General features: G+C 47.2%; 1 protein-coding gene across 1 annotated transcript in view; it reads right to left on the bottom strand.

Annotated features, from left to right (window-relative positions):
• The window catches only part of efnb1 (ephrin-B1), a 59,592-nt gene extending 34,208 nt beyond the window's left edge, over positions 1–25,384 (bottom strand). Inside the window, exons 1-2 of the mRNA XM_047584569.1 lie at positions 24,349–25,384; positions 566–843 (exon numbers count right to left, since the gene is read on the bottom strand). Of these exons, the coding sequence (XP_047440525.1) occupies positions 566–843; positions 24,349–24,464 (394 nt within the window). The 5' untranslated portion in view covers positions 24,465–25,384. The remainder of the gene's footprint in view (positions 1–565; positions 844–24,348) is intronic.

Below are 25,384 nucleotides of genomic sequence, written 5' to 3'. Positions count from 1 at the left end.
TAAAAATCCAAAGGAAATAATTGGAAATAGTTTAATGAATGTGCGCCAATGCTATGTTACCGATAGGAAACACTATAATACAAAAAACTCTCGAAAACGTCACACAACTGTTTTAAGTAGACTGTGACGCACGTAAAATTGCCGATAGGAAGAATAAAATAGTGTCAAACTGAGCTATTTAAATACAAGTATCTGTATTTTACTTAAGTACAAAGCTTGACTGAATCCATGAGTACCTTTTCTGCCACTGAATAAATGTTTTTCATGCCGAAAGTGGTTCAAAATAAGACATAAAAAAACACCTATCAGTCAGTCAAAGCTGACAGGCTGAGGTCCGTAACAACGGGGAGTGCCTCCGCCCTAAACACTAAGAAACAAGTCGTTGCTGTAGGGCTCCTGCAGCGGCCATTAAAATCTAGTTTTACTTGGGAACTCCCAGGTGTGACAGAGTGTAACTGAGCGTGAAGCAGCAATTATCACTCCGTTGTTCAGCGATGCTTCTCCGGTTGAATGAAGGTTAAAAAGCTAAACATCAACAATAAATCAGATTTGATGTCAGACTTACAGGTGATGAAGTAGTCGACATTCTTCTTGAACTCCAAGCCCATGTAGTTGGGGCTGAACTCCTGGAATTTGATGGTGAACTTGATGTCCTTCTCGGGCTTGTTACAGTTGACCAGGACATTGGGATCCAGGACCGTACTGCAGGTCTCAGCCTGGTCCTTCTTCACCAGGTACAACTTATAGTACTCATAATCTCTTCCTTGGTCCGCTTTGGGACAGATGATGTCCAGCTTGTCCCCGATGTCTGGGTAGATCACCAGGCCTTTTCCAGTCACAAACCTGGGGGGCAGGAAATAGAAGACAAATTGTTACAAACATGTAAAAAAGGAAGTCTGGAAAAGCAGCCCATAACTCAACAACAGTTTATACAGTCTTAATACTTTGAGCTACAGGAGTTATGGGTTTAAAATTTGTCTGGAATGGCCTTTAAGGCAGAGCGCAGTCAATGTGGCCCCACAAAAACGCTACATGTAGCAGCTTGACACTGTTCGGCATTCGTCAAGAGAGAGCTTCACACGAATACTCTGAAGTTCCTTCTCATACTTGGATCTGAATCAAAGCATACCCAAAGTTTGCGAGAAGGGAAGCAAGATGGCCCGACACAAAATGGCTGCCGCAGCAACGGCTACAGATAGGATTACATGAAAAGAATGCGACCGAATTCTTTTTCCATATTTTCAAAGTTCCAGATAAGACCTGTGCTTTTGGCTTTCGCCGTGATATCTGTGCCGCTTCTACTTAAGAGGTTTGCTTTTCTGGAGGAAAACAGTGCACGTGGGTCAGATGGGAGGTTAAGGCTTCCTGGTCCATCTTCCGTCTGCCATGATCATCTAGGGGAGGATTAAGATAATCCATCTGGCCTTACTGTACCTCTACACTCGGCTCGCTGCTGCCAACTCAATCAGATCAGCTCTTGTTCTCTTTTATTCACTAAAGGTGGGGAGCAGGAGGAGACCCAGTGTGAGTGTGTTTGTGTTTGTGTGTGTGTGTGTGTGTGTGTGTGTGTGTGTGTAAGTGTGTGTGAAGAGAGGAGGCGGGGAGTTCACTGAGTACTTGCAGTGTGTTTGGGCAGTGGTGTGTACGTTTTCGCATGCATGTGCATGTATGTGTATGTGTGCTAGTCGGTCAGCAAAATGGGCTGAGGTTGCGGTCTGAGAGGGAGGGGAGGGGGGTGGGAGGGCTGAATCATTGTTCTGGACTTGTTTGAGGCTTAAAATGTCAACATGGTTCAGCTCTGCTGTCCCAGTTAGCCAAGCATTAACCCAGACAGCCGGACTGACCACGGGTGTGTTTATGCATGTGTGTATAAGTGTGTGTGTGTGTGTACTGTGTGTGTGTTGTGGTTGCAGACAGCGAGCACAGCAGCGGGGCTATCTGCTAGATCTGCCCATGCCAGCGGATTTAAGCAGGATTTAGCAGCGCGCAATGCATTTGTTGTTCTTTCTGATCCCTCGCGTTTTAACAAGACATCAGCGCCCGGGCCCCTCTCGGCCTCCCTGTGCCTCTCCCTTCCTTTTCTCTCTAAGTGTAATCTCACCTTATCTGTAGGCCCTCATTTCATCATAACACACATCATTTCACCACTAAATAACTGACTCCTCAGACAAGGGCCCGGCGAAAAAAGGAGGCCCGCGATGCCTCCTGAAAGGGACTGATAGAGAGCGCGGCGGAGGCTGGCAATCATCACTCCTCCTCGCGTGACGATGTTAAACCCTGGCAAACAGCCAGTGATTGTAAGAAAACATCATTTAAAAAGTCCCATTTTCCCGAAGAAATTCCCCCCATGAAAATGAACATGATTGGATTAACATTCATGGCCATTCTTCATGGGCAGGGGCATTACAAAATAAATGCCTTCATTCACAAAAGAGATAAATGCAAGATGAAATATGCTAAACGGTCAAAATCCTTTCTGTCAGCCAGCCCCCCACCCTCCACCCCACCCCCCCCACACACACACACACACACACACACACTTTTGTCGCTGAATATGATGTCATGAAAGCTTGTGCGCATATAGGAGCTCTTGTATGAGGCTTGGAAGCGGGTGAGACGTTATTTCCCCGCTATTGTCTGATGCTCGTGGGGGTGAGGAGGGGGCTGGCAGTGAGGGGAGGGGTCGCGCTAATTCAAGGGCCGGTAAGAGAGAGAACGCGGGGTACCCTTTGTCCTACATCACCCAACAATTTGCTGGTTTTCAGCAGCAGCACTCATACATGTGCTTGCATGTGTGCGCTTGTGCATGTGCGTGTGTGTGTAAGCACACATATGCTTTCATGAGCGCACGTGAGCGTGCACCTTCACCCCATGCCACGGTGCACGTGCATGTGCCTATGAAGACACAGACACAATCAGCCTCTAATTGGATCTACAAGATGCATCAGTGAGGCATAAACAAGTTTCCATGGCAACATAAGGCTTTGTTGCTGACCACCCCTCTCCTCCCCACCTTCTCTCTATTCCTCCCTCTATCCCCCAATCTCCACGCCACCCCCCCATCCCCATTTCAGCTCCGCAATCTCATTCCCTCTTGCTTTATCCTTCCCTCTCATTCACCTCTTCAACATTTCCCTCATTCTGCTTTTTTTCTATCATCTCCCCTCAGTCCCCCACCCCCTTTTACACACACACAAAAAACACCTACAGAAAAACAAGCATGAAACCAGAAGGGTGTATGCGTGTTGGGAGTGGGGGGGGGGGGTTGTTACAATTGGCGGATATTACAATCAGACCTCGATTTGTTCCACTCAACAAGTAGGCGTTTTATATTTTTCTTTGCAGGTAGAGCGTTGGCAACGTTTAGTTTCAAATACCTAAAAGCCTGGATCTCAAAATAATTTTTTTTAAAAAAATAAATAAAAAAAAGAGCTTCACACCCAACCTCCCAGTTTTACAACCCATTCATTGCATTATCAAAGCGGGCCGCAGCAATTTAGATAAATAATTAAGATTTCCAACATCTTAATATCTTAATATCCCTTAAGGTTTTAATCGCAAGCCGGCCCTTGCCATTGATTCAATTTTCCAAGCAGGCCTCCTACTTGGTGGTTAGATAGCTATCCTAAGTGAATTCTCCGCTTCTGTTTCCCAGCCTTTGTTAACTGTCTGCTATAATGAGGCTCTGGCTGCTGTGGAGGTCTGGAAGCGCCATCGCAGATGGGAAAGAAGCAACATAAAAGAAATAGGGCAGCAATTAGTGTTTAGCCCAGTTTAAAAGCCCTCCACTTGGCAAGCTGCAGCCCAGCTTCAGTTCAGGATGTGAAACTAAACTGGTGGGCTGGGACTTTGTCTCCTGTTTGTCTCTCTGTTGGCTTAATCAGCACCACTCCGGTGCTACACACAGCCACGCAATGGAGAGGAGGAGACGAGTGACTGAAGATTATTGTACTTTTGAGAAGGTCGAAAAGGGAAAAAGGGGGGAAAAGGGAGGTTGAATTGCATCTTTCATTCATGTTGTCTGGAGACTTTATAAGACCTGTTGATGAAAGAAGTTTGAGTGCACAGAGGAAGAGCTGTGCAGATACAAATAATGTTTCTGGGAAATGACCCCGAACGTGAGAGAGCCTTTATTCCCCTCATGTCAGATGAGGTGGATCTCCGCGAACCAAACAAAATAGAGGGAATCATTTTCCAAACAACCAAATGAGGTTGGTTTTGTTTCATCTGGACGGCTCCACAGCGCGCACAATCCTGTAAAGAGCTTATACAAACAGACCTACGCTATAGCACAGCGGAGAGAGGGAACAGAAAACAACGAAGAAAAAGAGAGAAGAGAACCCCCTCCTCTCTCCTTTTACATTCCACTGGTGAATATGAGCACATGATCTCACATATGCTACACCCCACCGCCGCCACCTCCCCACGCACGCACACACCAATGTGAGAGCACACAAAAGCACTGTGGGGTGCATCCTGGACCTTCCCAGCCCAACTTCCCAGCCACCCCTATTCAAGCACCCTGCCCTCGCCGACTTTCATATAAAACGCCGCCTACACTCGGGCCCACTCAAAGCCCCTACAGAGTCTCAAACCACCCCCTTCCCCCCATGTCCTCCACCCCCGTCCAGTCAGCTCAAGCCTCTGCCCCGAGCACTGCACTGGCAGGCAGCCCCGGCTGCTGAATGAATGGGCTCCGAGACACAGGAACTGAGAGAGAAAGAAGCAGAGACGGCTCATATCAACGGAGTGGTGTCAAATTGATTTGTTCCTCCTGAACTGCGGCATGAACATGCCATACATATCAATTAAAATCAATTATAGACCTCCGCGTAATCCGGGCTATACCGGCGGATCAGGCCGACGGCCCAGATCCAGGTACTTCCTCTCCTTGATGTCTCGTTCCCGCAGCTGGACACAGTCATTTTCTCTTTTAAACCCTGTTTTAAACACGCACATGCGAGACACAAATTTGCAGTTTCCACACACCACAACCACCACAACAGGTGCTCTATTCCCCTCGATATCAGGCCATTTTCACACCCGAAGAAGCGTCCCCTCGCCAATTAAAATTTCTCTCTTACATTATCCACAAAATCGGCTGCCGCCTCCCCCCCACCCCCTCCCACTGTTACTGCAAATGACACCTTTCATATGGTAAAGATACCATTTCAATCTGTATTCCATAGCCTTCTGGTTCAGAGCGATATTTCAGTTTCTCGTGAAACCTTGCAGTAATTCACCCACATGACAGGATTACACTCGAGTCTGCAAAGAATACAAAGCCGCGTTACGCAAGGAGTATTGTAGTTGAGCTCTTGAGTAATATATACAGTATAGCAGCGGGGATTTAAAACTGATTTTCTTGCTTGAGGCAGTCTACGTTTTGTGTAATTATGGGGTCCAAATGCATCCTGTTCTTATTCGAGTCAATCAATATTAAATAATTGTCTGCAAGCAGGGACTATTTCAGCCTTAAACCGCTTTCAGATCCATCCAGACCGAGCCACATGCTGGATCGGCCTCACAATGGAAACATCTGAAATGGATTCTCCCTCGATGTGAGGTTACCATCCGACGCAGTCCGATCGTTTCTGAAAGCACAGGCTGTACCACAAGACTGTAGGTATGTCAATGACATCCGCATTTCCGCCAAGCCACGTGAACTTACAGATCCGAAAAAAGGTCCCGCACCGCGCACCTTCAGCATTTGAGGCTGCGCCGCGAGAAGGTGAGCTGGTCAGAGGTCCGGGCCCGTAGCCCGCGGCCCGACCCGAGCGCTTGTATACATAGCTGGCTTCTGTCAGGCTGTCGTGGGGGCAGATGTTCTTAGGGAGGCCCGACTATAAACACACACACATAAACACACGCCCCGCAGTGTACACCGCCGATTTCCTCACATGTCAAACACGGTAAACAAGTCGCCTCAGTGCTCGCACAGGCCACACACACACACAGAGGGACACGCGGACCAACACAAGCATCCTGAAATTAAGCAAAACAAGGTCCATCTGGCTCCAGAATTGTTTAGCAAAGCAGGAAGAATTTGACCCTTTTTATAGAAAAAGAGGACAAACCAAGCAAGGGGTAGCGGTATTGGATAAACTATAAACTCATTCCAAGTTGCATTTACACTCCAGCAGGCCAGACTTGGCAACAGTGAGTTGCTGAAAAGCAGAAAGCTCGGTATTTTCCCTCTGGGCTGTCCCCATTAGAGGGACATAAATGACTGTGTCAGAGGTAAAAAAAAAAAAAAAAAAAAAAAAAAAAAAGAAAAGAAGAAGAGAGTAACAGGCAGACAGGCGGAATATCCTGAATTCCACCCTGCAGAGAACTGCCTTTGTACGTGTGAACACAGACACCTTCTCTCACTCGCAGACAAACACACACTAGCTTCAGTTAGCCCAGTCAACGTGCCGGCATGCGGAGCAGATCAGATTCAATGTGACTCATAACAGTCGCACACGGGCGAGTTATAACACAGACATGACACACCGCCTCCCGTGTTCGCCAAACAAGCTCAGTATGGTCGCCACTCGATCGCTGTCACATGAGGGGCTAGCATAACGCCATCAGCGACTGTAATGAGCTAACAAGATGACGCCCAGATGGCCTTGCCACGAGGAGGACAGAAGTGGACGGCTGTTGCTGGGCCGACGAGCTGAAGAGGACTGTTGAGCGAAAGGAGAGTCAGAAGCCATTAGGGAGGAGAAAGAGCATAATCTGTTTCTTCTTACGGCCTCTGTGGTTTCTGTCAGCGCGGAGCCCATCCCTCTCTAAGAGCAGGGCTAGTTAAGCGAGCATGGGTGTATGCGGTTTGCGACTGAACGTCATCCACGGTATCACTGACAGCGAGAGAAGGCCCAGGCGCTTGCTCTCTGGGCCTCCACTTATTCTTCCCGGAGCCCTGGGATTGAGCTCTTCCAGCTGGAGGACCGTAGGGAGAGACGAGACAAGACGGTACGAGACGAGACGAGACGAGACGAGACGAGAAGAGAAGAGAAGAGAAGAGAAGAGAAGAGAAGAGAAGAGAAGAGAAGAGAAGAGAAGAGAAGAGAAGATCTGGCTTGGCTAAATGAGGGCGTTTGGGTCAGTTTCAGTCTGAGTTTAGCCCTCACTCTATGGTTGTTCTGTGACCCAAACACACACAAGCCTCTTTTCCCCCACCCCTAGTTCCTTCCCTGGCCACTACACTACACACACACAAGCACACACAGCCAGCTGCCTCCCATCACCGAGGAGCAGCCACAGATGGGCTCTGCATGCTCCGTAAAGATCTCTCCACAGGCCCAGTCTACACTCACAGCCAAACCCGCCTGGCCCGAGCCCACTGTATGTGCGACCGTGTTTGTGTGACTGTGTGTGTGCAGATATACATGTGTCCGTATCAGCTCAGGAGGGTGTGTGTGTGTGTGTGTGTGTGTGTGTGTGTGTGTGTGTGTGTGTGTGTGTGTTATTGTGCCAGACACCTCAAACCAAAGCCAAAGTCGGTGTGTGCGTGCGTGTGAGGTTGGGGGGGGTGCTGGACTGTCGCTGAGAAAGGAATCCCCCAGGACTAAGCTCTGCAGGGCAGAGCGTCAAGAGCTGGACCAGGATGCAAGGGCGAAGTCGGTGCCGAGCAGAGCAGGGGTGCTGGCGGCGGGGCGCGGGACGAGAAAGCGGGAGAAACCTCCCAGACGAACAATAACATCCCTCACGCTCACACGATTGTGTTTCACTCCCACTTGGGGGGTGTGGAGGTGGGAGGGGTGGAGATGGAGGGCGAAACTCAAGAGGAAAAGAACCATAATCATTATCAAACCCACGCAGCTTGCCTCGTGTTGTACCGGTAGCCATTTTCTGCTCTGTATCTCCAAACCCCATCACCAAGCCCTCAGAAAGCATTTCTAGAGAACAAGCCTTTAATGCTGCCACTCAATCAGATGTGCAAATAAACACAAACAAGCGCAACACGCACTGTCAGCACGCGCACACACACAAATGTATATTTCAGATCTGTTTGGCTCAGATAGAGCCGGTCATGGTCAAACTCGTTTTTTAACAACGGCCTGCTGTCGCAGCATGGTTCTGTTACTTGAGGGATCACACAGATTTGAAGTGAACGATGAAGCAAAGAGAGCAGCTCATTGAGGATGAGAGTCAGGAAAGGGTTTCGTGGCCGAAGTTAGCGAATTTCTCAAACTCGTGCTTAGAATGGGTCGACGCTCAGACACGCCACCACCAGGAGGAGGAGGAGGAAGAGGAGGAGGAGACGGAGGAGGAGGAGGAGGTTTAGCTGCCCTGCTCAGCAGCATTCTGGCACCGACACATCTGGGAATCAAATCAGGGAGTGATCAGGCAGAAGACAATCTGCCAAACAAACCTGACACCCATTACTAATGAGTTTTTTTTCTTGAAGGAATAGTTTGACATTTTGGGAAGTGTGTTTATTTGCTTTTTTTTCCCCCAAGAAAGAAAATTGATTCCACTCTGCAGTTCTGCAGTAAAAACAGGTTTAGAGTTTTCAGAAGAAACAACGAGCCAGTCTCCACCGTCAGGTAACGGAATCCGCCTGTGCTGCCTTTAACACCACAATGTGTCATTTTTACACTTTGCTTTTCTAGTGCCAGATAAATAAATGTTAATTAGTCAGTTTTCAAAGTACCGGGAAGTGGATTTTGTCACCTTTGCACAGAGCCAGGGTAACCATTTGTCTCTACCCCTTAGTTTTCGGCTAAGCTTGCTGCACACTGTAAGTTTTTTTTTTTTTTCCATCTCTACAAGACATCATATTTCCCCTGTTTCAGACTATTCCAAAATAAATCCATAATGAAGTGAAAATGAATTTTATGCCTTCCAGTGCGCGGGTTGTTTTAGCCGCAGAAATGAACCGCTCCAAGTTTGAACGCTACAGAAACATTTCTCGGGATCAAAGGCGAGCCAAATCGATATTTTGTAAGCCTGTATGTTGTTAACAGGTGTTAATATGACACAGCTACAGAAAATCTGGAACACTGGAGAGACACCAAAGCTCTCCTGGAAGAACAAAGGGCAGACAGAAAGCAAATCAATCAATCGCTGCCAGAACACGTCTGGCTTTGACAGCGCAGTCTTGAACCCAGAAGTAAAAGATAGCATGCAGCAAAGTTCAAAATACTTTCATTGTTCATCTGTCAGTGTGAAAGACAATTGCACGGGAGAGGGAGGAGAAATACTAACACAATATTTATCTTGCGCCCCCCCCTTACCCCCCTCTTCCCGCCTGACTTGCTCTTTTTTTAATGTATTCCTGCTATTGTGAGGAGCGTCGCGAGATGGATGGGTAGAGGAGTCCGGTAGGTGATATGTGTCGGCTACCAGCACAGCGCAGTCACTCATACATTTTCCCCCGTCTCTAATCTCAAGCAGCGGCAATAATTCAGTCACCAACAAACAGCGGCTGGGTTTTCTTTTTCCTTTCGTTTTTTTTCTTTTTTTTTGTGGCATTTCAATTCTCGATGGCTGGTGGTTTTTCCTTTTTCTTCTGCATTGTTCTCGAAACTGCTTCCCTGGGAAACTGGGAAAGTCAAACAGCTGACGAGATGTCACCTCGTGAACTCTCTCCTTAGTTTCACACACTCACAAACAGCCACGTCGACGGTCTTGACACACACACACACACACACACTCTCAGCCGTTCTCCTCTTTCTTCAGAAACGCGCACGCGACGCTTAAGATTTGCTCATCAACCGCTTGTCAAAGCTCAACGGCACACAGCGCTGTCTAAACAGGCCGCGAGCCGCTGCCTCTCACATGCGCTGACTGTTGCCTTTCAAGGCTGCTGACTTCTGATAATATCATGTGAGTCTTATGAAGCGCTGCTGCTGGCCTCCTCTCCGTGCGCGAGTCACGGTAAAAGCTCCCAGTAAGTCTGAGGGATTTCCGCGGAGCGAGGACGCATTCCTCATAACTTTCATTTCGCCCAAAGCGGCGGCTAAGAACGTGTGTGGTGCAATAAAACGTTGCTTTAACAGTCATGTCCCTGTAGCAATACCTGCTCACTACTGTGCATGCCTGTACCTGGGCCTCACACATGCCTGTTGTGACTGGTCATGCAGTGCTATATGGGGAGCGTGTATGACCCCGAGGAATTATCCGGCGTTCGAACAGGGACGTGCGCACACACATCGCATACGCGCGCGCATTCTTTAAAAGCCAACAGTAGCGAAACAGGAGAAGATAGGCCTCTCTGTGCGCAACTGACAGAGTGAATTACACGGGGAGCTAAAACACTAGCTTCCTGTCTCGCACAACAGCGCTGGACGGCTTTCAGATGGATTCCGCCGAATCTTGTACAAACAGTGAGTCAATATCGGGGTAATGGCCAATCGTTGAGGAGGAACAATTCGCAGGTGATTTGTGGGGGAAATGTGTGTTTAGGGTACTTTGCGCCGCAGTCTGTCACCCAGCCGTGACAAGGGCGCGCTGCCAAGAGGTTCCATTTGCGGGGCTTGACAACAGAGCCGCACGCACACATTCGAACGCGGCCCTTTGATTGTGCTTGATATTCCTCATCAGAAACAGGCATCAGAGGGAAAGAGATCCCAGTGACGAAAAGCTGATCATTCCGCTTCTAATGACCCAGGAAGCCATGAAGTCAATGACAAATTTGTGTTATGAGCAAACGTACAAGACATTTAATCCTTCAGCACTTTGCCTCTGATATTTATGTCTGTCGCCCGCGCTTTCATTATCATAAAGCGTGTTTAATATTTCTCAGCTGTGTGAGAGGACCGCCACACTACAGATGATTGAGTGCACTAGATTTAGTGTCTCTCTCTGTCTCTCGTTCCCTTTCTCCAGCTGTGTCCATGCACTTGAGGACGTATACACATGACACATGGGGAGAGAGAGAGAGAGGGAGAGAGGAGAGAGAGGGAGAGAGGAGAGAGAAAGGGCAACGGAGAGAAGAAAAGAAGGGAGGAGGAGGAGGAGGAAGAGGAGGGAGGGGGGGGCGACTCTGTAAGCACTGAGGACGTGGTGCCAACCAGAGAGGCCCACCGTGCCTCAGTCCCATCTCTCCAGCTGAGGGCTTTGATTCGCCTGATTGTCTCCAATATTGAGACACACAATAAACACAACACTTGGCGGCCATTTGCAATTCTAATCAGTCCCTCTCAACTGGCCCGGACAACTCGGCTAGAGCCCTCTGGGATATCACTCATCTGACTGCAAAATAATGACACAATCATCGCCATGGCTACGCTCCTACTACATCCCATGAGCGGCAGCACGGAGAGGATATTAATACACGGGAGTACTCGGAGAACTAAATGAATTAGCTGGGAGATTAGCTCGGATACCAGGTTAATGAATTCTGCCACGCAGGCAACTTCTTCCCCCGTCTAGCACGTGACGAGTTCACACCCTCCTCCTCCAAAAATTACTAGCAGCGAGTAGCCAAGCTAACAGGTCTACACCTGCTTGGGCAGGGCGTGCTGCAACAGGAATTCAATAAACTATCTCCTTTCAACGTGAGATCCCGGCTATGTAAACTTGATTGTTTCTTGACAATGCAGCATGTTGCAAACTTGAGCACTATCTGATTCTGACATGCTGTAAAGTGCAGATAAAGACGCGCGCACGCTGAGATATGATCATTATCCACCATAAAAGTCTACATTTGTGTTGAATTGCTTGAACGGTTTGGCTGCCTGATGTTAAGAGTGATACATTAATGCCATCTAAGAAGTTTAAGCTAAAAAAAAAAAAAGAGAGAGAGAGAGAGAAGGAAAAAAAGAGAAGCACTATCTGTAACTAACTATTCCAAAATCCTACATCTGTGGATTATAAAAGCCCATCTGTTTGCTTCTCCTGTGCCGTTTCCACTGACTTGACAACATGATGGTAATAGATGCTTGTAGATAAATGAGAGCAAAGTGACATGCAATCATGCACGTTTTAGTGGCCTTGATGTATTCGCTCAAACAGTCCCCCCCGAAAGATGAGAAACCGAAAATTTATTTCAGAAAATAACAGGCACAGCTTACGAAAACCGGCTATTTGACTTGCAAATCGCTCACATGATTCATAACGGGCGGCCGTGCTCATCTGCCCTCGTTTTCTAGTAAGCACGAGCCATTGTCTGCGTGAGTTCATCCAAGCGAATGTGTGTGTGTGTGTGTGTGTGTCTGCGTGTGTCGATAGCTTGCACGGGCATGTGAATGACAGCCTGTCAGTGAAAGAGATGTCATTATCCGGCTGATGTCTGAGAGAGCTGCGACCGGGGGCAGGGTCACATCTTTGGCTTGGGGAGCTGACACTCGGCGGACAGGAAACATTAGTTTATGATTTCCCCCTAGAAGGGAAACACTCTTGACACAATCTGCAATGCCACCGTACGACCTCACTTAGAGGTTATTGCAATACGTGTGCAGAACACTCATGACAATAGCACGAGGGATGCCCATCCCGCAGCCTATTTTTATAGAAGATATTCCTTTAAAATAACACAGACAGGGATTTTTTTTTCTTTGTTCGCCAGACCTTGAAGAGAAGAGCTCTGGTAAACCTCTCCCCTCCCTGTCCTTACCCTTTGACTTTTTTCTGTGTAACAACAATACAGGGGGTTTTAGTTCGGTGTCCTGCAGTCGATCTGTGAGAGTGCTGATAAGAGAAGCTGATGGATAGGTTTAATCAGCCAAGCCCAGGGATCAAGACCATGAGACAGATCAATCAAATGCTGTGTGGTTTATAAAAGAAATCGCTTTTATCTGTGTCACAGGGGTCTCCGTCTACCTTTTATTTATTTATTCTTTTAAACAGAGGCAAGAAACCAAAATTAGCACATTAAAAGTGTAATAAAACTGAGTTAAGTTGAGAAGCCGCACCAACAATGGGACTAAAAATAACCGGGGGAAATACAATGAGGAGGAAAAAAAAGTAGCAGAAATGAAATATCTGTAATCACTGCACTGGGATTGTTAAACTCCTAAATGTCCCTGGTCTCTAATATACTAAACACCTCCTGGTATTAAGTGAAAAAAGAAAAAGAAAATAGTTTGCCTGAATCCCTTTTCAAACATAAAAAGTCAACTGAAACTAAACCTGCACTGAAATCAAAAAAGAAACACAACAGAAAGACAAGGAACAATAGACCTCCGCATAAGAGAGGCACTGTAATAACTAGGACACTGTGTTTTTAATACGCAGCTGCCGTCTCCGTCTTAAAAGCAGCATCTTATCAGACAGGTTGAGTGACAAGTCTATTCTCTGCTTACAATCTCGGCTCATGATGGTAAAAGACAGCTACGCATGTTCCATCTAATCCAAGACAAATTAGTTGCTTTCTTTCTTCCCTTCGATGGGAGATCTTATCCAGGCGGACATGGTTAAGTTGTCAGTGGGTTTCTAAAACCCATATTGAACAGCATATTGACTGATGCAATCGCAGAGACACACATCATTAGGCTCATTAACAGTGAATGTAAAAGGGGAGGACGGCCTAACTGGTGTAGCGGGAGCTCTGTGTCTCCTCTGATAACACTCGCCTTTAACAAGCGCGGCGCAGTCAAGATGCACGCCGTCGGTATTAAAATGAAATGTGTGCGCTAATAAATAGCTTGTTTGACATGATGCTATTCTCATTCGCACAGTTTGCTCTGTGATAACCAGGCGGATTGTGGCCTCGTAAAGACGCTCCATGTGTTGTTTTAGGAAGCCATTACAAACTGGGCCGTCTCCATTACAAGGGCTATCTGATCATTATTACTGCCATCTGTAACGCACACTCAAACCTTAATCTGCACAAGCCAACCGCAGCTGACTCCTGAGACGGCGCGCATGCACGCACGAGTCCCCGCCGCTTCGCCTGTGTGTCTGCGTGCGCGCTCGCCTCCAAACGTGACACAGCAGCTGTTGCCTCGTCACATTGCGGCTCTCGGTTCGACACGTTTCTGCCCAGGCTGCTTAAGCAACGCCGAGCGGGAGCGCCACAATCCTGTCGAAAGCCGCCGACTCGCAAGGTCCCCCTGCGAGGCTGGGCCCGCGACGCCCGTGCAATGCAGTGGCAATCTTTCCGCCGGATACCGCTCGCACCCTTCAAAGGCTCATCACAGGACGCACATCTAATGCGGAGGGATGGCCGGTTAAAGCCTCGGCTAGGCACGCGGCTTTGAAGCGCCTGCTCCAGTCGCTCAAAAGGGGAGCCAAATCATTTCCCTTCCCTCTACCCACTCCATTGTGCGAGAGGTGCACCGGGCCCTCTGTTTGGTGGCCGCATGTGGGGCGCCTCCGAGGATCACGCCACTCCATTCCAGAGCAAGGTCGCTGCAGGAAATGAGAGATGCACGGAGCCCCCCTCGACAATAAATATATTCATGCATTCATGTATATTTAAAATGAGAATTTGACTCAGTCAACATAATGCACATGCGAGGATCTGACTTTGAGATTCTTGACATGCATGAGGTGCTACAATCAGAAGTGTATAAATAAATCAGAAAATGCAGCACACACAGAGCTACTAAAAGCGGCAACACAGGCCTGGGCTCGGCGCGCGGAGAGGACTCACAGAGGTTTGTCTGAAGAGAGAGGCTTTCATCTCGGAGACAGGAGAGGAGAAGAGACGAGTGATGTGGCGGAGGTTCGGGCTGTCATGTTTCACAGTGGGGGGACTTGAGAGACAGATGAGGAGAGCAGCTAAAAGTAGTCGAAGTTTTCAGTGCACGGGGGGGAAAAAAGGGAAGATGAGACAGCAGAACGGTGGAGAGAGCGCCGCACATCAAGATTAGCATGTTAAAAATCGCAGTGTGAAATGCTATATTACAGGAGCCTTAAGAGGAAAAGCTACCAGCCCGGCCCATTAAATCAAGTCGACACGAACGCTTTCGCCCGTGTTTTTTCCGCGCAGTTCATAAAGCGAGCCGAGAGGTTTAGGATATTGTGTTTGCTTTAGCAGACCTTCGCTGCTATTTCCAATATCGGGGAGATGAGAGGCTTCCACGGCCAAGCACATCATGGGGGAGAATAAACACACGTCTAATGGGAAACATGTGTGTGGCAGATGAAACGGCCTCCCCTCTCGTATGAATGGGATGAAATGTAGACCCGCGTCCCCGCCGAGCTCCAATCACGGCCGTAAGAACTCGGCGTGGAGGGGAAACGGCAGACCCCCGACCGGCTTTCTCACTCCGCACACACACGCTCACACAAGTTGCCAATATGGTCATTCTGGGGCTGGATTCACGCGGAGGCCAGAGGCTGACAGTGACATCTCCATTCAGTCCTGAATTCTTTTTCTCCTCCCAAAATGCGTGGGGGCACACACACACACACACACACACACACACACACACACACACACACACACACACACACACACACACACACATAGTCACACGGAGCCAGAGGCCATGGGAGGAGGAGCAGCACTGGGGCATAAAAAAAGCCTTTCTCCCTGCCGCGGGTCTCTGTGGGGTTTAGCATGGCATTATGGGAAGATTAGACTTTAGAGTGCTTTACTATCTGATGTCATTGTTGGTTTTACGTTGTCCGGATGGCTTGCGGAGCTCGGACCTGATGGCAGGCACATTTCTCCCCGCACAAAATGCGCTGGGTTGCAGTTGTGATTGATTGCAGGTTCCCATTGTATCTGTCTGGTGCGGCTCTATGGGAAGAAGAATTAGCCAGACAAAAACTCACGGAAAGCGCTCCACATTTGACTCCATCAATCAAGTCAGCAATCAAAATAATTCAATTAAGAGACCTAAATCCCGCTGGCTTACGAGTCCCTGCTCCAATAGCCCAGAGACAAACTCAATTTACCGACAGTCCATACATGATAGCATTAACTCCACTTTAAGGCTCAAATCTTTTTCCATTACTTACATTTTCTAAATATCAGGGGAAATTCAAAGGAAATAGCTGAGTTATAGTTATAGTGTTTACTTAGGGGGAGCACAAATTGGAGAAAAATGAAATAAACAAGGGCAACTTCAAATACTTAAACAAAACTGCAGACAGACTGTCCAGACAACTAAACTAATTTGCAAGTTGTTTAGAAGAAGAACTTATTTGCAAAACACAAGAAACTTTACAAATGTCTTTTTATAGGTCTGGTAAATGGCTGCACATCAGAGATGCAGGACTGCGGGTTAGAGGGAGGTTGCTGAATATGTGTGTAATTGTCTTTTTCCCTCGTTTCCGAGGTGTGAAAGGGAATGCAGGGTTGCACTGGGGTGTCCCAGGGAGAGGCGATTGAAGCGTCAGTCACAGCTGCCACACAGAGCCCCGGCGAGCACCAAATCCCAGGCCGGGCCTTTGCAGGCGGAGGGGCCGGGGCCGGGCCTGGGAGCAGCAGGAGTCCCACAGGCCTTTTCTTCTAACTCCTCTCACCAGCACAAGGGAGACCAGGACCACGCTGGGAGTTTGCTTAGAAAAGGCCGAATCCAGGCCTGGCAGAATGGGTTAACGGAGGCACGCACACACACACACACGCACACACTCGCACACAAATTCAAACGCTTTTTGGGGCTGCCTGTCTCGCCTGTGGGCATGGTGGGAAAAAAAATGAATCAAAGACACATCTAACTTTCAGTTAGCATCTGAAATTTTTCGGAGCGCACATTTGCAGAGACACCCGCGCGGAGACGGGGAGAAAGCGAGAGAGACAGAGCGCAAGAAAGGGACTGCTCAAACTAGATTACTGCAGAAATGAGAGGTTTTTCGCTCGATGCCTGGGGAGCCTAATAGTGGCAAAGTCCCGAGGATTATACACTGTGCCATTTCCATGCTCCCCCTAATAGTCTCCATGTCCTGCCTCTGTATGCCATAGATGGATTATGATGCTTTATAATTAACGTGGGGGAGGGGGGAGGGGGGGCTGTTACAGACCGCCCATCTGCCACGCTGACACACTTACGGGGGGTATCCCTTGGGAAAAGAGGACTGCTACTACCACACTATTCCATTACTTTATCATTCTATCATTCTATTATCCTACCGCTCGATTCAATTACCATGTCACTCCATTAGTGGACTCATAACACTGAACAAAGGGGTCCACGATGATCATTAATGGTATGTTCAGAGTCGGTTGGGTATGGTCATGCTTCACCCGGTCTCTCCTTGTAAAAATATTGTCTATCAGAAAAGTGCAGCTCGTTTGGGTCCACTTAAGAAGCAACAGGTAAATTGTAAAATTCCACAACAGCAACAAATGTCAGCAAATGTCTTTTATATTATATTATATTATATTATATTATATTATATTATATTATATTATATTATATTATATTATACTTTATTATATTATATTATATTATTTTAAGATTATTTTGGACACATAATTTAAAAATATCTATCTTTTTATTGCTTTTTGAATTGGAACAGTTATTTTACTATTCTACTTGTAACGTATTGCTAATAAAGTCAATAATAGTACCTTTCATTTTTTTTAAATTTATACATTTTTATCATTTAATACATTTTGTTATGCATTTCAAACATCCAAAGAAAAGTCTGTAAGGGGACTACAAAAAAGTAAAAAAAAAAAAAAAAAGTAAGTGGACCATGACCTAATTTTGTAATTTTGTGTATGTGGTTGAAAAGTTCTAAAAAAAGCAGAAACAATTAGTCGTGAAGTGTTTATTTTTTTGCAGTGGCCTTAATGGGGTGGAAAGTTTAAGTAAAACTTGTAAAACTACAAGTAAAGCCAATAAGTTTCTCGCTTTTTTTTAGCAGAAAGAGAGAAAAAAAGAAAATTATAGTGCCATGCTCGCTTTGGTTTATATTCCCACCTCAGTGTTTTTTTTTTTTTTTTTGCCAGTTTTATTTGTTAATTAACATGCACTTCCTGCCCTGTCCCACACATTTTTGTCATTATTTTCTAGGACACGTCATCTCCTTCCACAGTGTGCTGGCACAATAAACTCAAACCTCCCCACAAAGATCTTTGGAGCACCACAGACTGGGGGGAAACAGATCCCTCGTTGCCTGTGCGCCGGTGACAACTCCTGACGTTTTAAAGAACTTGTAGTGCAGCTGGCTGTTAAGGTTGCCTGCCCGCTGTTTGGGGATTGGCATCTGATGAGGTCTGCCTCCTCGGCACAGAGGGGTTCTGTGAGAAAGAGTTAAGTCTATGAGGTCAGCCCGGAGGAGGAGGTTACGAGTTCCCCGAGTCGGAGCCGCAGGGGTAATGGTTTTAGAGATGGCTGTCACACAGATCCGTTCCACTGTCCGATACCGCCGCTGATCTCCACCAATCCGAGTCTGCTTGCTTTTCAATTGCCCAACTTCTCTTTCCCTGTCCTCCTTTCTTCTTTTCTCCCTCTCTTTCTCCCTCGCACTGACACATGGAAGTAATCTAGGAGCTCTATGCTGGACTGAAAGGATGTGCGGTTGAGCCGAGGGCTGCATTTCAACGCTCTACATTAGCTCCCTTTCCTCCTCTGTTTAATCCCCTCGTTTTCAACTGCTCTTATGTAAAAGAACTAAGATGGCAAACAAAAGGCAGACTTTGCCCATTCAACTTTTTCCTCTACTTCCTGTAACTCTGCATCCTTCCATTTTTTTCTAACCCCCCCAACCCCAATTCAGCCCGTAGCACGGCCGAGGCGACGGCTAGAAATCTTGAGGGAAGCTTTCCAGCACCAGCGCCTGTGCCTCTGCCTGGCAGCGCTGGAGCTGATGGGAACTTCCTGGTTGCTGCCAGCCAGGCCTCCGTCTAATGAAGCCGGGTCGCTAACTGGCTGTAAGGCAGCCACTGTTCAGCCACTCCACACTCAACCACCACTCGGCCCTCGGCACTTTCACAGGGGCACACTGGCACGCTCCTAACACTTCCTTAATGCTCCGCTGTGGCCGGACAAAAAACAATGGCTCGCCGACACGCACTCTAAAGCACTCATTCACTTCCATACGCTTAAACTTGCCCCCTTTCGTACGGGGCCGGCGCGTCATTTTATATTTATTTATTTATTTGTTTTTTGACGGAGAAAAAGCAAAGCATATCGATCTTCAGTTTGTTTCGCATACCATCGGGCTCACTTCATCAGACAAAGATCAAATATCCAATAATTTGTGTTTGTTTTGGCTCGCTCGAATCCCAAATTAATGTGATTTCGCTGCCAAGCGACGCTCATTGCGTAATGCACTTTGCACCATTTTGTCATAGTTTTACGGTGACTCAGAACAAGCGAACCAGCCCCGTGAACTGGCAGGCACGCCTATACGTGAAACTCCGGAGCGGGTTTTAAACCTTAAACTTTCCTCGCAGATTAAGACGTTATAATGAGGAGGGGGTCTATTCTGGGCGATAAAATATCACAGAATTATTAAAAAATTAATGATCACGATTTCACAGGCCAACGTGGACATCTGCCAGTTGGCTAGTTTTGGACAACAGACGCTTCAAGATAAGTATTTTAAATTATGGCGGAACCAGGCAAAACAAAAAACCCATACACCTTTTTTTTTTTTGGTTTGTTTTGATAAATTACAATGTATGGAAAAAAATATTCTATACAGTAAAAACTCTTTTCCTATACTTTTTTTAAACAAACAAACAAAAAAAAACCTTTAGCAGCTACACTACCAGACAACATATCAGACAGATTTCTCATTGAATCGAAAGAGAAGGTGTGCCCAAGCTTTTGACTTGTAGTGTGTGTCTACAACAACTGAATATCAGGTTCTACAGGCTTCTTACAAGAGCAATGAAGCATCTTGATCTCTACTTCAATCCCAGCATTGTGATATTCGAAGGAGATTTTATTAATATCATTATTAACACTGTCAGCTTCAAAGCTGCTGATTATCCATCATTTTCCTTTTGTTTAGCTCATTAGCTAATCCTTCCAGCCCGGATCCGGTCCTAGAAGTGATTGATAAAATTCAGCTGTCGCTTCCACATGCCTTGAAAGAAAGAAAGAAAGAAAGAAAGAAAGAAAGAAAGAAAGAAAGAAAGAAAGAAAGAAAGGCAACTGTAACCGCGGGTCACGGGGATCATTCGCGAACTCATACGCGCATGAAGAAGAAAAAAAGAAATCCTAAAAATTGCTTGCAAATGCCGCTCGGCCCAAGTCGGGGGGAAGGAATCTCGGTTTTCATGCGCGCCGCTGCTCGAGTATGAAGAGGCGAACGCATCAATAACACACAAAAACAGAATGATCGGCTTTCGGTGATGCGTCAGCCAAACCACCAGCGGATAAAGTGAGTCCATCTGGAGAAAAACCATCATGAAAATGTTTTTTTTTTTTTCCTTTTCTCCCCCTTCAAATAGCCCAAAGTCCTGCAAGTCCTTCTCTGGGCCCAGGTGCCTCGAGTAGATAACCAAATGAAGAATCTGTCGTTACACGCCGCTGAAACAACAACCATGTCGACGCAGAAGTACACACACATTAAAGCAAACGCAGCTGTCCTCATAGCGAGACACAGGGAGCCTTCACAGCACCGTGGGCCAGTTGCTTTCCCGAAGTATTTCTTATTGGTGGGCCCTCTCTCGTCCTCCCTGAGTGGGGCTCAGGCTCTAAGTCCTCTCTGTGTGTAATGAGATCTCTATCAGAGGGAAACACGATCAGAGTCTACAGGGTGGAGGGAGAGGGGGTGGGGGTGGGGGGTGACACCGGGAGGCAAAGTGAGAGAAGGTGCGTATCGGCACAGGGGCAAAGGGGGCAAGCGGCAGGGCGCGGGCCGGGGAAGAAACAAAAAGAGCCCCCCCCCACCCCTCCACTCCGACCCACTCAGCAGAGGCATGCACCGCAGCGAGCAGAGGAGGGGAGAGACTCCACCGGACTCCGAACCAAATCCTGTTTCTGAAGTTTCATCCGGCCCTTGTTCAACAGGTTGCGGCAGTTTCTAGTTTTGCTGTTCGCCATTTGTTATTTTAACCTCCCGCTGAAACCCTTGTTAAATTTAAATGTCAGCGCAGTCGAGGGGGGGCAGAAGCAGAGACGGAGTCAAAGGTCACTCGGTCTTCGAGAACCAACCTTTAAAATGTTTGCTTTCATAACAGCAGCTCCTAAAAACAAAGATAAGGGAGAGGTTGTTTTTCTAATTGCCTCAGTTTTCCTCTTATTTGGGAAAAGCAAATATTAAAAACAAAAACCGGTGGCAGCCAAATAAAATTATGCTATTATCTGAAAAGTAATTTGCAAAATCGTTTCTCAGTTTCGGGAGGAGAAGAAAAAAACACAAAAAAAAAACACGTGTTTGCTAAATATCACAGCGGTAATCAAGTTTGGCTTAATCTCAAACTCGACGAACCGCTAAACCACGCAAGCACGAAAGAAAGCCAGTCAACTGTTGAGCCAGACGGCTGAGGTCAACGCACAGCGAAATAAGTTGGGTAAGTGAAGACCTGCAGGAACGGGAGCTGAAGCTGACTTTTATCGACACGAACGCCGTTTCTTTCTTTCTTTCTGCTATTTTGTGTTCTTCTGCGGGCTTTCGAAACTGACACCGGGGCCAAGGAAATGTCTGCGAGCCGTTTCCAAGCCTCACCGAAATGCGAGGGGTTCAAAATCAGTGCAGCAGACTCTTGGCCCGGGGCCCCCGTGGCTCTGTCCTTACTGTGTGCTTTTTCGGAGGTGTTGCCGGCGTGTTTTCCATCTCTCCTTCATCTTGTTTGCCTCCTGAGCTGCTGCAAACACGCTGCGATAGCTACAGGTCATGAGGTAAATATTAGCCGAGGAGAGTTAGAGGACCACTCGTGGCAACCTTGTCAGATTATCATTAAATTGGCACCACTGCAGCATTCCTGAGCAGACTGGGAGTGTCATTTTGTGTGTGTGTGTGTGTGTGTGCATGTAGCACAACTGTACATCCAAACGGATGGGACGTGATCAGTCATAACAAAGAGACATTTTCTGGAGTAATCCCACTCAGCTAAATGAGAACTAATCCGATTTGCCCTGATCAAATGTTAGACGCTTCTATACCGGCCGAGAACGTTGACACATCCAGCCTTTCCTCTGCACAGATACTTCTCCTCCTCCTCCTCCTCGTCCTCCTCCTCCTACTCCCCCTCGCCATTTCACTCATCCGGCCCGAAATTAAAAATCAGAAAAGGTCTGACGCGCCCCGCTCGAAAAGCTAAAATTCACGGATGATTCTCCTTGTTATTTTTCCTTCCAGGCGGCGCTACAGTTATGATGTATGTTGCCTGTTCAAGCATGCTGGGAGGAAATCAATTAAGCAAACTCCAGTTATTGATAATGGAGGAGCGGGAGTGATAGCATCCTCACACGAAAATCCATAACAGCAGGAGCAACCCTTCCACCACCACCACACACACACACACACACACACACACAAAGAAGAAAGGGAAAAGCACGCACCGTGGTGGCTCAAACCTGCTGGTTTCCTATACTTTGTCTCATAACTCATGGCCTGTAGGGAGGCGCTGGTATTGTTATATTTTGTGTGTGTACGTGGTACAGCGTGCGAGCAGAGGGCCAGATTAATTTATTAGCTGAGGCAGCAGCGCTCCCCAAAGCAGGAACAGGAAGTAAGACATCGTAAATCTAGATAAGTCACCAGATAGTGTACTGTACACTTCTATAGGCTTCTCCCTCTCTCTAGGATCACCACGCGGAGTAATATAGGCCAAGACGGAGAGATGGCGTTTATGAGAACAAACGGAGAAGATGGATGCTGATTGCTGCGCAAGTATTCCCCTCTTTTATTGCCTATCAGAGAATGCTGCTGACTGATACATTTCAGAAGAAAAACAGGTTTGTCTTTTGTTATTGTAAAGCCTGCACACAGCAAGATAATTGTCTATTGTTTTGCAAGCGCTGAGCAGCAGGATAATTAGCCTGAGAGAACACTTTGCAGAGTGCATTATTGTTCCACTGTGAACTTTATGAAATATTCAGCCGGCATGGGGATTTTACAAGGAGCGCAGTGGAGAAACAGATGGAGAAATGATCTTCCAATCCCTAAAAGCAGCGTGGTAACCTTCTCAGACATTCCCTCCAGGTGACATCATCAATCAATAAATGTCTCCCACTTCTTCCTTTTTTTTTTCTTTCTTTCCTTTTTTTTTTTTCTCATTTCGTCTTGCCATGAGTGAAGGTGTGGGTTTTTTTGCGTGCACGTGTAATATGCGAGTCGTCTGGTGACGCTCATTGTTCCACTACCTCTGCAAGCCATAGTCAAATAAAAGCTGATGGGCCGTAGTCTCGCCATTAGGACCGGGCCACACACTCACACACACTCCAGTGAACATGGCAGCAATATTCATACTCGCTGACTGCACAACGAGCTCCTATGACATCTGACATTTGGGGGATAAATCATGGATTCACTTGAATGGATAAGTTCTAGTTATAAGCTGGTGGAGCTGCTCTCCATTTCCCCTCGGTGCCGTGAGCTCAAACGAAGGTCAGCACCAACCATGCAGATTTCTTTCTTCTTTTTTTTCCCCCCTCCCTCTCTCTCTCTTTTAGTTTATTTTCCCCTTATGAACGCTTTCCAGCATCATGTAAATGTGGGAGTCATGTCTAAGTGGGTGATAATTGTTACCAGAGCTCAATTTATTATCAGTAGTCTGGGCTCACTCTGCTGTTTGCTGTTTTGATGGGAATAATATGATTTCGCTTTTATTATTTTAATTGTCTGGCTCCGGCTGCCTGCTTTTGAGAAATCTGGATTTCATGTTGGAGAAATTAAGCTGGAACGGAGGAGGGGGAAAATTGAGAGAATTTAAATTCTTTTCGAGCAGTTGCCCCAGTTATATCTGAAACCATCTTATCAGGCATTTTTGTGGGTGAACTAAATCCAAACTCGGAGACCTGAGGACTGAGTGTGGCCTTCTTTCTTGCGCCTGTTGTGTTGCAGCCCGTGTACAGAGACTCCTGGGAAGAGGACTATCTTGTGATACACCTTGACACACTTGGCATGGTTTACTTGACTTTTGGCTTCTATTCTCCACTGAGCTAATTACACCAATTACAGTAAATCGTACGGGGGAAGATAAACTCACACCTCAGAGACACCCGTGAGTGAAGCGCCCAGGAAGACTTTGCCACCAATTTGAACAACAAATGTGTCTAACATTGTCGTAAATTGCAATAATTAACCACGTATTGTTGTGATTTAAGCGAGGCCTTCTGTGTGTTGGAGAAGCCTGCTCTTGCTCCTTCTTCTTCTTCTTCTTGGTGTTGGGAAATCCCCCCCAACGACAAATAAATCAACACAAGCTCTGTGGCGCAGGGAGGACAATTAAAACTGAATAAATTATGCTCCTTTTTAAAGATAATTGCTACATTTAACAGGACATTTAACCCGGATTGCGCACAATGGCAACTTTTCCAGTAATGTTAGTCTTCCATTGCGCACACACCCAACGAGTTTGGCGTGCTTGTACAAATGAAATAGGAGACTTACTTGGTGTTCTGTGAGCTCCAAATTATAGTCTCCAGCGACTTCGCGGAGGGCAGCGCCGATCTGCACATTAAAATAAAGATCCAGAGGTAATACTTCCAACAACCGAGTCCCGCCATTCTGATAGATGTGCAGACAGTGAGCCGATAACTCGGAGCGACGGACGGTGCGCCTGGCAGCCTTTATCTATGGGAAGGTGAGCTGCGATCAGTCGGGAGCATGTGAGGTCGATATCAGATACATGTCCTTCTGTCCGACTTCTTTAAATCTGCCCCAGACTCAGTGTCCTTGACTGAACTGTCCGCAAGACGTGCGAAGGGGTCCCTCTGGTTCTTGGTAGTATTTGGTAGGGAGCGGGTGTCCTTGTTGACCTGTGGCTGAGACGAATAATAAAAAAAAAAAAACTGCGACCTTCTTCTAAAACTCAGCGACACGACCCGATCTGCGATGAGGCAGATCTAACCAATAGCACAGTTTTTTTAGGGGGGGAGATGTGGTGATGCGGCTGTCTGCGAGGCGCTGCGCCGCGTCTTTGTCAGAGCTCCCCTGATGGTGCCCGTACCTGTCGCTGTATATAGCCTACAGATGACCACATTCATCCATCAGTCACAACTCCGCAGCACGCCAGGAATCCCGAGGTCCACTTCATTCCAGTGTTATCTTTCACTCCTCCTCCTCCTCCCCCTTTGCTATTCTTCGTCGCAAAGGAATTGTTTCTATTGTAAATATCCCTCCCGGCTCTCAGCGCCGTTCCGCGTGCGTGTTGCGCTCCAGCAGAGTCGCCTCTAGTCCAACTCGGGCATGCTGCGTGTCCAGTGCGTAAATACACCGCGCGTCCCCTCACTCTCTGGTTTGTTGCCGCTCACAAAAAAAGTGCTCGGAAGCTCGGACCTGCTCGCCAGCACTCACGGTGGCTCCTAAATCAGCTCACCAACATACCCACGCCGGTATGTGTGTGTTTTTTGAACCGTCTGTTACACTCGGCGTTCCGGTGTGTGCAGCCGCCAGAGCTCAACTGTAACCCGAGCCGAGGAGAGCG

The sequence above is a fragment of the Mugil cephalus genome, chromosome 5 (genome assembly GCF_022458985.1).
Source record: "Mugil cephalus isolate CIBA_MC_2020 chromosome 5, CIBA_Mcephalus_1.1, whole genome shotgun sequence".
In the NCBI taxonomy this organism is placed as follows: domain Eukaryota; kingdom Metazoa; phylum Chordata; class Actinopteri; order Mugiliformes; family Mugilidae; genus Mugil; species Mugil cephalus.
This window is presented reverse-complemented; position numbering and strand designations above follow the sequence as displayed.